Source organism: Triticum urartu, chromosome 3A (assembly GCF_056163025.1).
Source record: "Triticum urartu cultivar PI428250 chromosome 3A, HENAU_Tu73, whole genome shotgun sequence".
NCBI classification, from domain to species: Eukaryota; Viridiplantae; Streptophyta; class Magnoliopsida; order Poales; family Poaceae; genus Triticum; species Triticum urartu.
The window spans coordinates 140,788,951-140,804,189 of NC_141875.1; the positions used below are offsets into that span (position 1 = coordinate 140,788,951).

The window sequence follows — 15,239 nt, forward strand, 5'->3', positions numbered from 1 at the left end:
GGAAGACCTGTACGAGGTCGGCGCCGGGCAGGCGCCGAGTCTGGCGGAGGAACTCCACATGGTCGTCGTGGACGTTGGAGCCGTCCCACGAGCTTGACAACGCCATGGGAGCGAGGCGGTGTAGAGACGCGGCGGCGCTGAGACGGGAAGCTGCGACGGCAGCGAGAGGAAGAAACGAGGGTTGGGAGTGGCGGAGCGGGAGAGAGCGTGCGAACCTCTGTCGCTCTCCCTCCTCCACCTACTTATAGACTCACGTGGCGAGCCGAGGAGGCGCGGCGTGGGGAAGCGTGGGGATCGATCGTGCCCACTCCCCACGTCCCGCGATAATTGAGCCTTAACGGCGAAACGAAACTGCCTCGGGAAGGCGAGCGGCCCCTGTGGGCCACGGAAGATCCGCGCCCGGACCAAGGCTCGCGAGTGGCGGGCCCGGGCCTGCGGCGGCGTCCCGTCGCGCGCGTGCGCTCGCAGTATCTCGCTGCCACGTGGCCGCGGGGGGCCCGTAGTCAGCATGCAAGTCCCCCCCTCCTCCCGCCTGAAAGACGCGTGGCTCTCTAAAGTCGGCATACGCCCGCAAAGCCGGCTCTTCAGGATGGGAAGCTGACCAAGCTTCTCGTCCCCCTGCTCGCCTCAGAGCTCGATCAGCTTCGGGGACTACTGTCGCAGTAAATAGCCATGGGTAGCCTAGCCGGCTTCCCCTGGCCCTTCTGAAAAAGTTACGAGCCTGCCCGGCTCTCAAGAATCAAAGACGTGGGGCCGCCTTCCCCTTGCTGGCTGCCACCCAGGCCGGCTTTCGGAAGGCGGTCCGACTTTAGCCCTCATGAGAAGGCCGACTCCAAGAAGCCGACCATGAGAAGGCCGACTCCAAGAAGCCGGCTCCCCATAAAGCGGTCCAGACCGTACCCACAAAAGTTTGCACCCACCTAACGGCGGTGCGACGGGGCGTGGCTACAGAAAAGCCTGCCACCCCCGAATCCCGGAGCACGCCTGGCACAGTGCGCCGTACGGGGTAGGCATGACCCGTTCGGCGCGACACTGTCGCCATGTTGACCCTGGCATCACCCGCGACGGGCCGCCAGCGTGGCCCACAGACGGTGGGCCCCTTCGAGCAGAGAGACGCCCGAAGGCGGCCACGCCTCCAACCAGTCGGCCCAAGACAGAGCCGGCTCCCCGCAGCCGGCTTGCCGCCTCCCTCGAAGAAGATGCCCCATTAAGGAGACAAGACGCGGTAAGGCTACAGCGATCACCTGACAGGCGGCGGTACTGTAGCCGCGCTTGCCACGATGAAGCTCACGTCAACAAGATGAAGCCACAGTAACCAGCCGCCGACCAGGCCTTGGACAGTGGGGCCTGCCTGTTGACCAAGGGGCCTGCAGCCGGCGGGACCCACCAGTCGGCGGGCCCCAGCAGCCGGCACAAAAGCCGGCGAGCGCAGTCACAGATGGCTGGGCCCCGCGCCCAGTCGGATTACCATTGTACCCCCCGGGGGGGTAGGCCTATATTAACCCCCCGGAGCACCCATGCAAAGGGTTCGACCCCTTGCTAGTTCTAGACACCACACAAGGAGAAGAAGCAGGCTAGCCGTGCCCTTCTTCCTCCTCCCCCCAAACAGCTCAAGGAGCGTTGTGTAGCTACTTGATTCATCTAGTGAACATGCGGAGACCCCGCAGAGCAGCAGTAGGGGTGTTATCTCCACGGAGAGCCCCGAAGCTGGGTAAGATCCGCCGGCGTGCATGTCTTCGCCTTATCCCATTTCCAGGCACCGGCGATGTCTTACTGGCTCCCACAATGATAAGCCACCCGTTGGCATATGTCGCACCTACCACCCGACAACCGGTCTTGCTATCGACGGGATGCCTCTCTGTATGAGCACCGATTCTGATGGGTGGCGCGAGCAGATGATTGCTCTTATCGGTATGGCTCCTACCGAGGCTGAGGCTGATGTAGAGGAGAGAGAAGAGAAGAATAAGAAGGAAAGGAAAGCATCCGGAGCTGCTTTCACGTGGATTCAAACTCACTTTGCGACGTGCCCTCCGGATGCCACTGATGACGTGATCCAGACACATGCTCGTGTCTACATGTGGTATGTTGTGTCGAGGACTTTGTTTCCTGACTCCACTGGCAAGAATGCTCCATGGATGTGGCTGAAGGCGTTGACCGTCTTCGATAGCAAATGGAGCTGGGGTTCAGCGACTCTTGCCTACTTGTACTGACAGGTAGTTGGTCTGTTTTGTGATCAACTCATTTCTTCATTAGCAATGCAAGCTTGTTGTCAAGTTAACATTGTTTTCTTTCATATGCAGCTGGACGATGCGTGTTGCAGGATCACAGATAGTGCAGGCATTGGTGGTAATATGCTTCTACTTTCTGTATGGAGCTGGAAGCGTCTGCCTGTTGGACGCCCGAAGAGCGTCAGGTTTAATCCTTGGTATGAAGATGAAGATGACGAATTACGGCGCCCCACTTGGGCTTACAAGTGGGATGTGGTTTCCGAGATGATGAACGATGTCAATCTCATGTACCATAAGTACGTTGCCGAGTTGGACACGATTACGCCTGAGCAGGTAACGAGGTCATTACTTCAGTCATTTCTCATGTTTGCCTAAAAAATTCACCAATTTTGCATTGTTGCCCTATTTCATAGGTGGAATGGCAGCCATATGGCGCCGATGACAGACTTGGGTACACCCCGGAGTTTACCATCAACTCGATGTGCTTGCGGGATAGGGATCTCTGGCGTATGCGGTGCCCACTGATATGCAACTGGGCTGTTGAGTTTCATTTGCCACATCGCGTGTCTCGTCAGTTTGGTCTGTTCCAGCCTCACCCGTCGGAATGGGTGGATACGGACAAAGCACTTCATAGGTAAGACAGCATGAACCGTATTGACTAAGCATCGTCACTCCTTGATTTTGCTAATGTTTGGTTTTGTACCATGCAGGTTGGACAGGAGAAGGCAGCGGAAGATAAAGGACTGGGACAAGCATCATGCTTTGTATGTTACCCACTTCCAGCTTTGTGTGGAGGAAGCTCGTAGTAGTGCACGCGCCAAGCTTCGTGAGCATTGTCCACTTGCTTTTGATAACTACATACGATGGCTTCTTGAAAATACTCGAGTTGAGATATGCCCGCCGGCATATAATGAGGATATTCTTGAAGAACCCGTAAACTTTGAGGATCTATCAAAGGGGAAGTACAACAGAGATGTCAGGGTAGGGCACGGAGTCCCTGCTGTTCCGGTGATTAACTATGTGGTAAAGTGTTTCTTCTTTACTTTCCCGTTGTCCGTATTACACATGTTTGAATGGCTAACGTGTTCATTCTTTCTCATCCGCAGTGCACCGAGATCAAGAAAGCAGCTGATGAGAGCCAGTCTATTCTGGAGGAAACACCGGTTGGAAAAGGCAATGATGATGGTCCACTACGAGCATTCCTCAAGGTACAAATCGCATTCACTATGAGAGGTAGTCTATGTTGCGGAGTTTCATATCTTCCACACTTGTTCATGTTACAGCGTCAGGCCAGGAAGTTAAGGCGGTTATCGAATCTTCTCGGTTGCCGTGATCCCGAAATTGATGAACCATCTGCCTCTAGGTCTGGTACACCATCAGACCCCTCATCTCACCATCAGAGGGACGATGTGAGTTCCTCATATGCTTATCAGGATGATGAGGGTGCGGTCACCCAAGAGGTATGACTAATCCTTTAGATGTGATTCTCACTTGATTACGACGTCGGTCTTCACCATATTGTTTGATTGTGTGATAGGGCGATGAGCTTGATGATGACATGACTTTGGCAGACGCTCAACTTCGGACCCCATATGTGTTCAAGCTAGGCAGCCCAGACGCCGGTACACGCCCAACGACTTTGACAACAGAGGCAACCCAAAGGTGGTCGTAGGGACCTCGCAGATGGCTAGCTTGGATCATGAGGCGGAGGCGGAGGTGGAGGAGGAAGTGCAGGAAGAGGAGGCTCGTCCATCCAGGAAGAAGAATATTGCCTGCAGGCGTGGCACCAGGAACACGCGCGGAAGGCATTAGTGTTTGTTACTACGGAAGTGCTCTCTTGTAGCCGTTTCGTTAGATTGATGAACTTGTTTGGTTATGTTATATGTTGGTGAACTCTTACTATTGTGGTATTTGTGTTGTCCTAAAAGATGTGATGTTCAAATTATTATGGTATTGCGGTATTTGTTCAGTTGAATTGTTCAGTATTTGTGGTATTGTGGTATTTGTTCAGTTGAATTGTTCAATATTTGTATTTGCCAAAATGGAATCTGTTTCTGCAGTTTGGCAGTTAACAGCACTGCAGCGCCTGACAGTCAGGCGCTGCACTGTACAATGCAGCGCCCAAAGCCTAGGCGCTGCACCTCACAGTGCAGCGCCCAAAGCCTAGGCGCTGCACCTTACTGCAAAAACAGAGTTGACAGCACATTCATTTCACCGGAACATCATAATACTTACAATGACTGCATCATCACAACAATTTGAACAAACAAAAATTTTATGCCGACGAGTTCATAACTTAAGACAATTCGAACTACGACATGGTTCACGACATATTCATTACAAATGACAAATGGTAGCTTGCCCTAGAAAATAGTTCACCAACATCTTACATGCCCTCACAAGTTCACGACTCGTGCACCGAACCGAAGTCCCTACTGAGTAGAGCGAGGCCATTTCCCCTTCTTGTCACGGGCCGAGTCCTCCTCTTGCGCCTCGCGAGCCTTTGCAAGCTTTCTTGCCCTCTCCTCCTCACGAGCAAGTTTCGCTTGGCGTGCCCTCTCCTCGTCTCGTTTCTTCCGCTCCATCCTCTCCTTCTGACGACGCTCTTCCTCCAAGCCTCTTCGAAACTATTCTTCGAACCGCCGTTGCCGCCTAAGAAAATCTTGGTATTGGTCCTTTTTGACATCTTCTGGCACTTCAAGATCTATCCACGTGAAGTACTTGCATAGAGGAGGCGGTGACTGCATACAAAAATTTTGTTAGTGTTGACACACATTTGATAGTAACATTTTACTTCTTGAGCTTACTGGTGGTTGGTCATAGGCGTTAGTTGGAAGTGCACGATCATAAGCATAGTTCGGGCATACAAAATATCTCTACCCTTCCGTCCATGATTTATTTCGGTCGGTGGATACCTTCACCTTGCAAACATCTCCACACCAACATGGCGGGATGTTGGCATCTTTCTCCTTCACCTTGTCCAAAGATGCGTCCTCCCACTTGTTCGGCATGTCTTCTTGGTTAGCACACGGTGGCCTCCTCATGGAACCGGATGAAGCCATGCCTACAAAACCGATAATTATTGGTTAACCCTAACCCCCACTTAACAATAACACAATCCTAACCATAGCATAACCCTAACACCAACATCAAACACACATACCCCTAACCCTAGCATACCATGAAAGCCTAACCAACCCAAATTAGCAAAGAAACTTAACATCATTCAACAAATATTTGCAAATCCAATCCCCAAAGTAGCAAGATTTGAGCAAATGTGACAATTCCTATGGATGAAAACGAGGGGAACGGAGGAGATTACCTTAAGGGAGGGTTTGGCTTCAAAATCCACAGGCAAATACTCCGGATCTGAGGAGGATTTGAGAAGGGGAGAGAGGAGGGCAGAGGGGAGGCACTGAGCTTCGGGTTTGTGTGGGGGTGGGGATGTGTGGGGTGGGGATGGGTGGGAGGGGTGAGTGCAGCAAATAGATGTCCAGCCGTGCAGCGCCTAAGGGAGAGGCGCCACACACCATAGTGCAGCGCCTACTCTTTAGGCGCTGCACTTCTGGACATCCCAGTCCAGAGAGCAACAGAAGCTTCCAGTATGTTTTCTGCCCAAAAATGCTAAGTGAGTGTGCAACGCCCAAGGGATAGGTGCTGCTCTTTACTGTGCAGCGCCCAGGCATGAGGCGCTGCACATTACAGTGCAGCGCCCCTCCCTTAGGCGCTGCAGACTGACTTAGCAAATTTTCGGGTGCAAAAGCTCCTGGAAAGCTTCTGCTGCTCTCTGGACTGGGATGTCCAGCCGTGCAGCGCCTTAGGGAGAGGCGCCAGCGCCTATGGGAGGGGCGCTGCACTGTAATGTGCAGCGCCTCGGCCTTAGGCACTGCACTATCTGTTGTTTTCATATACAAAGTGATTTTTATGTTTTGTGATTCACATAGATGGCACATAATCATATCCAAATCACATGTAGTAGTCCAAATCACATACTCATACACACATAGCAATAGAGTAGTCCAATCAGATAGTCATACACAAACATTTATCCAAAAAGACATAGTCATTTACGTCTCATATCACATAGTAGCACACATTTTGGTTCATAGAAAAGGTCATGGTCCTTGTCCCTTCTTCTTCCTCTCTTCTTCTTCTTCTTCTTCTTCTTCTTCTTCTTCTCCCTCCTCCGACCACCAAGGGAGCTCACCTTTCGCCTCCGTGTCCTCCACCCCCTTCATTGTTTCCATACCTATGAAAATGTCAATATAATAGTTAGTCACACAATGCAAAATGACAACACAAGCATTGAGCCAAAAGAACAAGATCATAGTAAGTGACATACGGCAATGGTCCATTGAGCCAAGTGAACATTCCTCCACCACGGCCGCCGCCAAGGCCAAGATCACCACCACTGCCTCTACCACCACCACGGCCTAGACCACCACCACGGCCTCTACCGCCACCATGGCCTCTACCGCCACCATGGCCTAGACCACCACCACGGCCTCTGCCACCACCACGGCCAAGACCATCACCACGACCTAGGCCTTCATCACGGCCAAGACCATCACCACGGCCTAGGCCTTCACCACGGCCTCTACCACCACCACCACGGCCTAGACCATCACCACGGCCTAGGCCTTCACCACGGCCAAGACCATCCCCACGGCCTAGGCCATCACCACGGCCTCTACCACCACCACGGCTTCTACCACCACCACGACCTCTTTGTTGCCTAGTGCCTCGTTGGCTTGTTTGACTTGGTTGGCTACTCCTTGGTTGACTTGGTTGGCTATCATTTGCTTGGCTTGTGCTTGCATCATTTTTCTTGATTTGGGACAAGTTCTTGTGTTGTGTCCCCCATGACTGCAGTCCCCACAATGGGATTGCTCACGAGGCTCTTGGAATTGGCCGGTGCCGTATTCTCCACCGCCACCACGGCCCCATCCGTCCATGTCACCTCTAAGACGCTTTGTCTTACGTCTTTCCCATCTAACGACCTTCAATTCCGGGTCCGGCCATAGTTGAACTCCATGATACTCCGGCCATTGTGATTGGTCCAAGTATGGCTGAAACCGGGGAGCCCATGTATTCTTTACCGTCATGATTGAGAACTCGGACTCCCTCACGGTAAGAGGGTGATTGACGTCCACATTCCTAACACGGGCTGCATTTAACAAGTGCGAGAATGGGAGATGAAGCAACGATGGCCTCATGCAGCTGCAATCACACCGTGTTAGGGAGACCTTGAAAGCGCGGCCTCCGTGTTGGTGGCCATCATTTCTGGTTCCTCCAGGCTCTTTCACCTCATACTTCCACTCGTTGTCGTCATATAGTACAGCTTCTTGGGAGTCTGCCTTTCGTGATTGAAAGTCCAACCATTCTTCAACCTTTGGTGGGAAATAGTACTTGTGCTTATCCTTGTTCTCACCAGCAATCTGCTTATCCGTCTCCATTGAATACTTCAAAAAGTATCCATTCATCTTGTCAAATGTGTATTGAACTATTGCCGTCACAGGTAATGCACGTACACCCTTGAGCACCTTATTGAAGCATTCTTCCATATTGCTTGTCATTTGACCGTACCTCCGGCCATCTTCATCGAAAGCACGTGCCCACATATTCCTTTCGACAATGTTCTTACTGAGAAATTCATGACCACCGGGGTCAAGTTTCTTGTGTCTGAGCAATGCATTGAACAATGTGGCAAATTGCTTGTTGGTGAAAGCGAGACAACAATCTTGAAGATCATCGGCCAACTCCTTGATACCACATGCCCTATAGAAGTTTGCACAAAAGTGCCTCATGCACCATCGATGGTGCAACTTTCTATGTCCGGGAATGTCAACCACCACCGCATTGAGAATTCCTGGATGGCGATCCGATATGACACAAATTTCCCTTTCAGCCGGTAATACCCTTGTTCTCAATTGACGTAAGAACCACTCCCAGTTATCATTGTTCTCCACCTCAACCAAAGCGAAAGCCAAAGGCAACACCCGGTTATTGGCATCACTTGCTATTGCAACCAATAAAGTGCCCTTGTATTGTCCGGTCAAGAACGTGCCATCAAGGGCGATGACGGGCCGACAATGCTCAAAAGCCCTCATGCATTGCTCAAAGGCCCAAAATGCACGGCCAAATACTCGGACGGTTCTCCCGTTGTGAATCAATGTTTGGTGCCCATGAGGCTCAACCACGTGAACCATGCCTGGGTTTGTAGTGGCCATAGCTAACAACAACCTAGGGAGTCGGTTGTATGCTTCCTCCCAATTGCCATACAACATCTTGAATGCGGCTTGCTTTGCCTTCCATGCCTTGCCGTACTTCACCTTGTAATGAAAGATGGCTTTCACAAGGTCAATGACACTCTTGATGCTCATTGTTGGAAGTGTGGATATTTGGTTGGAAAGCCTATAAGCGATGAACTCGGACGTGAGTTGTCTGTGTTGTTGGTACACAAGCTTGCCATCCGCATTCTTGTGACGGCACATGTGATTTGGTAGACAACTCACTATGCGCCAAGTGGGACCTCCTTTCCATGGCCTTGCACGCACAATCCATGGACAACTTGGCACTTCATATTTGACCGTGTAACGCACATTGACGTCCGAGTTGGCCACTTTATGTGGACGATAATGCGTAACCGAGTAGTTGTCGAGCCACATCCTCAATTCCAAGAAGGATTGAAACTCACAACCGGGATATATCCCATTCTTGCCATCTTCCAAATCACGATGAGAACTTGGCCTAGCTCCAAGAGATATGCATTTGCCACCATCCACAACGGCTTCATCCGCGAGACTAAGATCCTTGAACAATGGTGTCTTGTGATCCCGCCTGAATACCTTCTTGAATGCTTGGGCCTCCTTCGGTGTGAACCCCTCCTCATCAACTTCTTCATCGGGACCATCGTCATCCGAGTCCGATGCATATGCACGGGAAAAAGGGATGGATTGGTCCATTGTCTCTTGCACATGATATTGGTCGAGATCACCCACATTGTTGTCATGGAGATCAACTTCGTTGTCATCCTCCTCGTACTCATCATTCTCCTCTTCAAAACCTTCATTTTGGTTGTTTGGAGTCGGGCTCAATGTTGGCCAATCTTGTTGCGTGAAATGAGGTTCACTCATTTGATCTTGGTTCATGGGTGGTGGAGTGCTAGCAACCAACGGGGAGGGGTTCCGGTTCAAGTCCAAATTCAAAGTAGACTCAACCTTCTTGGAGGCAAATAACTCAAGAGCCTTGTCTAGAGATTCGGCAACCGTCTCCTTGTATGCAACCCAACGTTGCTCGGAGTTCACACGCATTGTCTTCCAACGGATGTGCATTTCAAAACCAACATTATGCCTTCCCACGAACTCAACAACGTCACTTGGGTCCATCCAATTCAAATCCTTCCACACTTGGTCCAAGAGCTCCGCATAGCTTGGACTACTCTCAAACACCATGTCAAGCTCATCCGGGTCCGGCTCAACATTGCCTTTCAAAAAGGCCTCTTTATCCACATGATGAACATAAACACATGTTCTCCCTATCCCTACAATAATAAAAAACACACATATATCAAGTAAGTACTTAACAAAAAATATTTGCACAAAATACATATGCCATAACATATATATGAATTAATAACCCTAACCCTCACTTAACAATAACCACAACCCTAACCATAGCATAACCCTAACACCAACATGAAACACACATAACTCTAACCCTAGCATACTATGAAAGCCTAACCAACCCAAATTAGCAAAGAAACATAACATGATTCAATACAAATTTGCAAATCCAAGCCAAAACTAGGGTTTTCCCAAAGTAGCAATATTTGAGCAAATGTGACAATTCCTATGGATGAAAACGAGGGGATCGAAGGAGATTACCTCCCTAAGGGAGGGGTTGGCTTCGAAATCCACGGTCAAATACTTCGGATTTGCAAGATTTGAGAAGGATTTGAGAGGGGGAGAGGGGAAGAGAGGAGAGGCGTAAGGCTAAGGGTTTGTGTGGGGTGGGATGTGTGGGGTGGGGGTGGGATGGGAGAGAGGGTGGGGCCAGCCTAAGTGGAACACAGACTGTGCAGCGCCCAAGAGCTAGGCGCTGCACATTACAAGTGTGGCGCCTAAGTCTGAGGCGCTGCAGTGCTGTCTGTGGGGCCGCAACTGGACCAGGGCTGCCACGCTGGCAGGAGGTGCGACGCCTAAGGCAGAGGCGCTGCATAATGGTGTGTGGCGCCTAGCTGTCGGGCGCCACACAAAAGGATCAGCAGAGTGAAATTTTTTCGGAACAAGGTCAGTTTATGATTTGATTTGGACCTCAGGTTAAATATGTGATTTGTGCCTCGTGAGCGCACGCGTCAGAGCCCTCCGATCCGGCCGATCGCGCCAGATCACACTGGACCGTTCCGACATAGGTGGCGACAGGCGACAGAGGCTAAGCGGTACACGTCGTCTATGTCCAACTACCGCTCCTTATCCACTCATCCTACCACCACACATCGCCCCACCAGCCGCCCCACGCCTCCTCCGTGAGACACGGCCGCCGCCCCGCTCCTCCTCTGGGCCATGCGCCCCTCCACCGCGCTCCTTCTCGCTACATGGCTGCCGCCCGGTCGTCCTCTCGTCGAGACCCGCCACGTCACACTCCCGACCTCCTCCTCCTCTTGCCTACTCCCGGCGACAAGTGCCACGCCCAGCCCCTGCCCGACGACCCCCTCCTCCTCCTTCCTCCTGATGATGCACGCGGGGCCTGCTCCCCCGGTCACCTGCGCCGTCGGGCGCAAGCCCGTTCTACCTCCCGCCGCGGGGACGGGCCCCTAATGGTGGTGCTCAAGGAGTCTAAGAAGGCCACGAAAGGGTGACGCCGCCGGTGGACGTGGTCGTTCAAGGTGATGGTCCTGGATGGAGCGCAATGGAAGGAGACAGACGACATCAGCGACAACGTGCTGCTGGTCGGGGTGAACGAGTCGACATCAGGAACGCCATGCTGCTGGTCGTGGCAAATGAGTCGGTGTGTGTGTCCATCAGGGTGCACCCGAGGCTATGGGCCGACTGTGTCTGCTCTTCAAGCGGATGAGCATGGGCGTTCACGGCTGGCGTGCTTCTGAATTGGTAAATTTCTGCATAAGTTTAGTTCACCTAGTCGTTGCTCATGACGGCTGTAATAGTTGCTCAAAAAGGTCGTAGCTGACGATGGAGGAGAGGTTAGGGAGTGCAGGCAGGTCGAGCAGTAGCTTTTTGTCGGGGTTAGACTTGCTCACAAAATCAGATGAAAGTTGTAGGATTTATGAAAGCTAGTGGAGAAGCACCCAAGCAAGCAGGTTGATTGATTTGCCGTAGACTTGCATATGTGTATGCCGGGCTGGCTAGTTTACTCTTGGTCGATTCACGCGATTCAATTCTTTGCCTGAGCAATGAAGTTGGGCAGTTTGGTAATAAATTCCAAATAAATTTGTTCACTTTATATCAGTAAAATTTGTTTAGTAGTAAATTGTTTTAATTTATACAAAAGTTGCAATTTCCAATGGAGTAAGTTTCCTCAATATAAATAGTACTTGCCCAAATCACCCAGTAAAAAATTATATACAACCGCAATGTAAATAGTACTCCAGGGACAATGGAGTTGCTTGGATTCTTAATAAAAATTACATTTTTTGTGTGTAACGCAGTCGCTTAGATTTACTAGGGCAGTGGCTCGGATTCATTTTGAACATGGTTTTGCATTTGTGTCTTTTGTAATGCAGTTGCTTGGTTTTGTTAGAACGATGGCTTGGATTTTTTTGCTAGAACAGTTTTGCATTGTATTCCCTCTGTACCACAATACTTATAGCTGCTGAACCAAAAGTATTGTGGTGCATAGGGAGTAATTGAGTTGTTCTGAATTTTTGCTAAAAATAGATGAGAAGTTTCATTGGGGGGGGGGGGGGGGGGGTTCAAATAGTTGTCCATAAAAACTATTTAAGTTGGTTATATATTTTTTCTGGCTAAAAGTACAAAATCTAAGTAGTAATGCTAGGGACAATTGCTTGCTTTTACTAGGATAGTTTTTCATAGTTGCTTTTGGTAATGCAGTTGCTAGGATTAGATATGATAGTTGCTTTGCTTTGCTAGAACAGTTGCCCGATTTTGCTAGAACAGTTTTGCATTATTTTCTGGTAATATGGTTGCTTGGTTTTGCTAGAAACAATTTTGTATTTTTTTGGTCATACAGTTGCTTGGGTTTGCTAGGATAGTTGTTTGGATCTTTTGCAAGGAATAGTCACTTTGGATCTTGAAAGAATAGTTTTGTGGATTTTTGTGGATCTTGAAAGCAACTTTGATGCTAGATGAGGCAAGTTGAGTGTTAAATAGAAGCAACTTGTCTTGCACCATGTGTACTATTGGATTTACCTAGCAAGTACTTCGTAGATAATTTAGAAACTTTGGTAGACAACTTTTCATCGTATATAGGCAACCTAGCATCATTAGTGAGAAAATTTGGCATTACATGGAGTCAACTTTCAACACTAAAGGAGGCAACTCGCGTTATGAAGACGCATACAACATATATTACACATGCATGGTCATATTACCGCCTAACCATGATTTGTAGAAGCAGTTAAAACATTTCTCATAAGTTATCTACCATGGTTATGGATGTCCATAACACAACGTGTGGATTAAATTATGATTGATGTTAGAAAACAAATAAGGTAGGTAATTTCACTGCATGAAGACATAACTAAAACGACAAAGTGTTTTTAGGGGATTAAGTTTTTTGTGACCCCCTCCAAAACTGAACATTTGTATGTTCTTTATCCCTTTTTAGGTGTCATGGTTGCCTACAATCAACCATAATATTGCCTAAAATCATGTATCCAATTGTCAACAATCAACCATACAGTTGTCTAAAACCATGTATCCAGTTGCCCAACATCAACCATGTAGTTGTTTAAAACCATGTATCCAGTTACCCAATCCTTATGAACAAAACAATTACCAAGACCATAATTTAGCTAATATGTAAATATTTTAGATATCTTTCAAGTTTGTGCCATAGAGATGCATCAAGAATTTATCTCCTCGGGGTGGGATCCCTTGGTATGATCGTAAATACTTAGCGAATAATCATAAAGGGGGAGCAGGATGGAATGGTCATGGGGACGTAACTAAAACCACGAAGTGTTTTTAGAGGATTAAATTTATCTATGAACCCTCAAAAAATGAACATGTGTATGTTCTTTACCCCTTTTTCAGTTATAGTTTCCCACAATCAACAATACAGTTGCCTAAAATCAAGTATCTAGTTGCCCACAATCAATAAGTAGTTTGCCTAAAATCATGTATCCAGTTGCCCAATCCTCATGAACAATAATATTTGTCAAGACCATTATTTGGTAAATATCTAAAGGTTTTAGATACCTGTAATTATGTTTGGGTCATAGAGGTAGAGTCAAGATTTTCCTCTCCTCGGGGTGGATTCTTGGAGCGACCATAGAGGCTTGTTCCCACCTCCTTGTTACAACAGAAATGGTTGGTGCAGTGGGGACGATGTCTCCTCCTTTACACGGCATCTAGTTTTGGACGTCATGTTAGCTTGGGAGCGGCGGAGAGGGCACCGTCAGATAGTGGTCGGAGGTTGACCGTTGGGTTGGCATCTCCATTTTGTAGTGCAGACTCTTTGTCCATCGCGAGGGCCTCGACAAGGAGGGGCGGATTTTGCTCCTCTTGTCGTCTGAGGAGATGGGATTCGGCTTGATGTTGAAGAGAGCAATGGACGCCGAGGGGCCCTGAGAATGCCCCCTCCTCTTTCGGCTTGGAGGATTTCGGACGTATGGACTTGTTCAAACAAATTAGGCAACTGCCATTGGATGGTTAAAAGTATCTAGAGAGGTCGATTCTGACATTTTGGGTGATTTGGTGATCCGCGTTGGAGTTGTCCTTATGGTAGGCGACTTAGAGGTGAACCTAGTCAATTGGTAGTCATGGTAACCAATTTAGAAGGATCCTTGGCTAATAGGTAGCCATAATAGGGGAAAAGACGGTTGCTTTTCTATAGCACTAAAGTTGCCTCCGTAGCATAAAAAGTTGCTCGAGAAAAAAAGTTCGTTGAAACCTATTCATGTGGGATGTAGTTTTGAAGAACTCGCCACGAAAAACCCAACGGTATAAACGGATCTGAATTTTGACACTCGAATCAAAAGTTATAACTTTTTAATGTTTTTGATCCCTCTAATAAATGCAGGTGGGATGGATAGCGTGAGCACATGGGACTTGGCGTTCTTATGTTGGACGTGGCGTGGTAGTTTTGCTAGATTCTTCTATTCGCATGCAACACTTTTTCAGGCAGTGCACTGGCTGTGGACGCCGTTTTCGGAAACTGTCGAGAGCTATGCGTTTGGTCCTTCCGTTTCCCCTTCTATTTCCATCGAGCGTTCACATCGATGGTGGGGCGCTCGGGCGCCCGCTAGCTTCATCCTTGTTTCTCTGTGTTTCTGTTACTTGTTTCATTTTTTCTATTTTAGTACTATTTTTCAAGATGTATAAATAATATGAATATATTTTCGATTCGTTAACTTCTTATAATATTTGCGATTTTATTTTAAACATGCAAAAAGTAACCTTAGATAATATTTTTTAAATTCATTTTTTAAAAATTGATGTAAAAAAATCAAATCTATGAACCTTTTGAACTTCAAGAACTTTTTATTCATTAATATTTTCTAAAGGTCGTGTTGTAAACATTTTTACCATAACCGTGAACATTTGTTTTCACATTCATGAAAGCATTTCTTAAAATCCATGATTTTTTTAATTCACGTGCATTTTGAAAACCACAAAAATACGGCGGCTTTGAGCGGGCTTTTCAACTAAAGGGGGCTACTTGGGCAGAGGCCCAGTGTGCGTTTTAGGAGCATTATTACCATGCAACAACGCTAAATAGAGGCGCCCCTATCTGTCGCTTGTAGCGAGACATAGGGCAGCATGGCCTGAAGGCGAGCGCGAGATAGGCCGGCCCATGCGTGAAACAGGC

At 48.6% G+C, this 15,239-nt stretch overlaps 1 protein-coding gene and 1 long non-coding RNA gene across 2 annotated transcripts; both read left to right on the forward strand.

Moving 5' to 3' along the window:
• The first annotated feature begins 2,492 nt into the window (after positions 1–2,492).
• Positions 2,493–10,575, forward strand: LOC125548189 (uncharacterized). The gene is made up of 6 exons (XM_087514964.1): positions 2,493–2,561; positions 2,642–2,862; positions 2,939–3,251; positions 3,335–3,436; positions 3,512–3,688; positions 10,549–10,575. Exons 1-6 carry the CDS (start codon positions 2,493–2,495, stop codon positions 10,573–10,575), a joined length of 909 nt encoding a protein of 302 aa, XP_087371090.1.
• Positions 10,576–10,657: 82 nt separating this feature from the next.
• On the forward strand, positions 10,658–14,781 carry LOC125543331 (uncharacterized). The gene is made up of 2 exons (XR_007298380.2): positions 10,658–11,338; positions 14,451–14,781. It is a non-coding gene; the product is annotated as an uncharacterized LOC125543331 (long non-coding RNA).
• The last annotated feature ends 458 nt before the right edge of the window (positions 14,782–15,239 follow it).

Bases quoted from the DNA above. Each gene is read 5' to 3' on its own strand.
- LOC125548189 (XM_087514964.1), top strand. From the start codon at position 2,493: ATGATGAACGATGTCAATCTCATGTACCATAAGTACGTTGCCGAGTTG. The intron at 3,252-3,334 runs GTAAAGTGTTTC...TCTCATCCGCAG, and splicing joins TTCCGGTGATTAACTATGTG to TGCACCGAGATCAAGAAAGC. The intron at 3,689-10,548 runs GTATGACTAATC...TTTGGACCTCAG, and splicing joins AGGGTGCGGTCACCCAAGAG to GTTAAATATGTGATTTGTGC.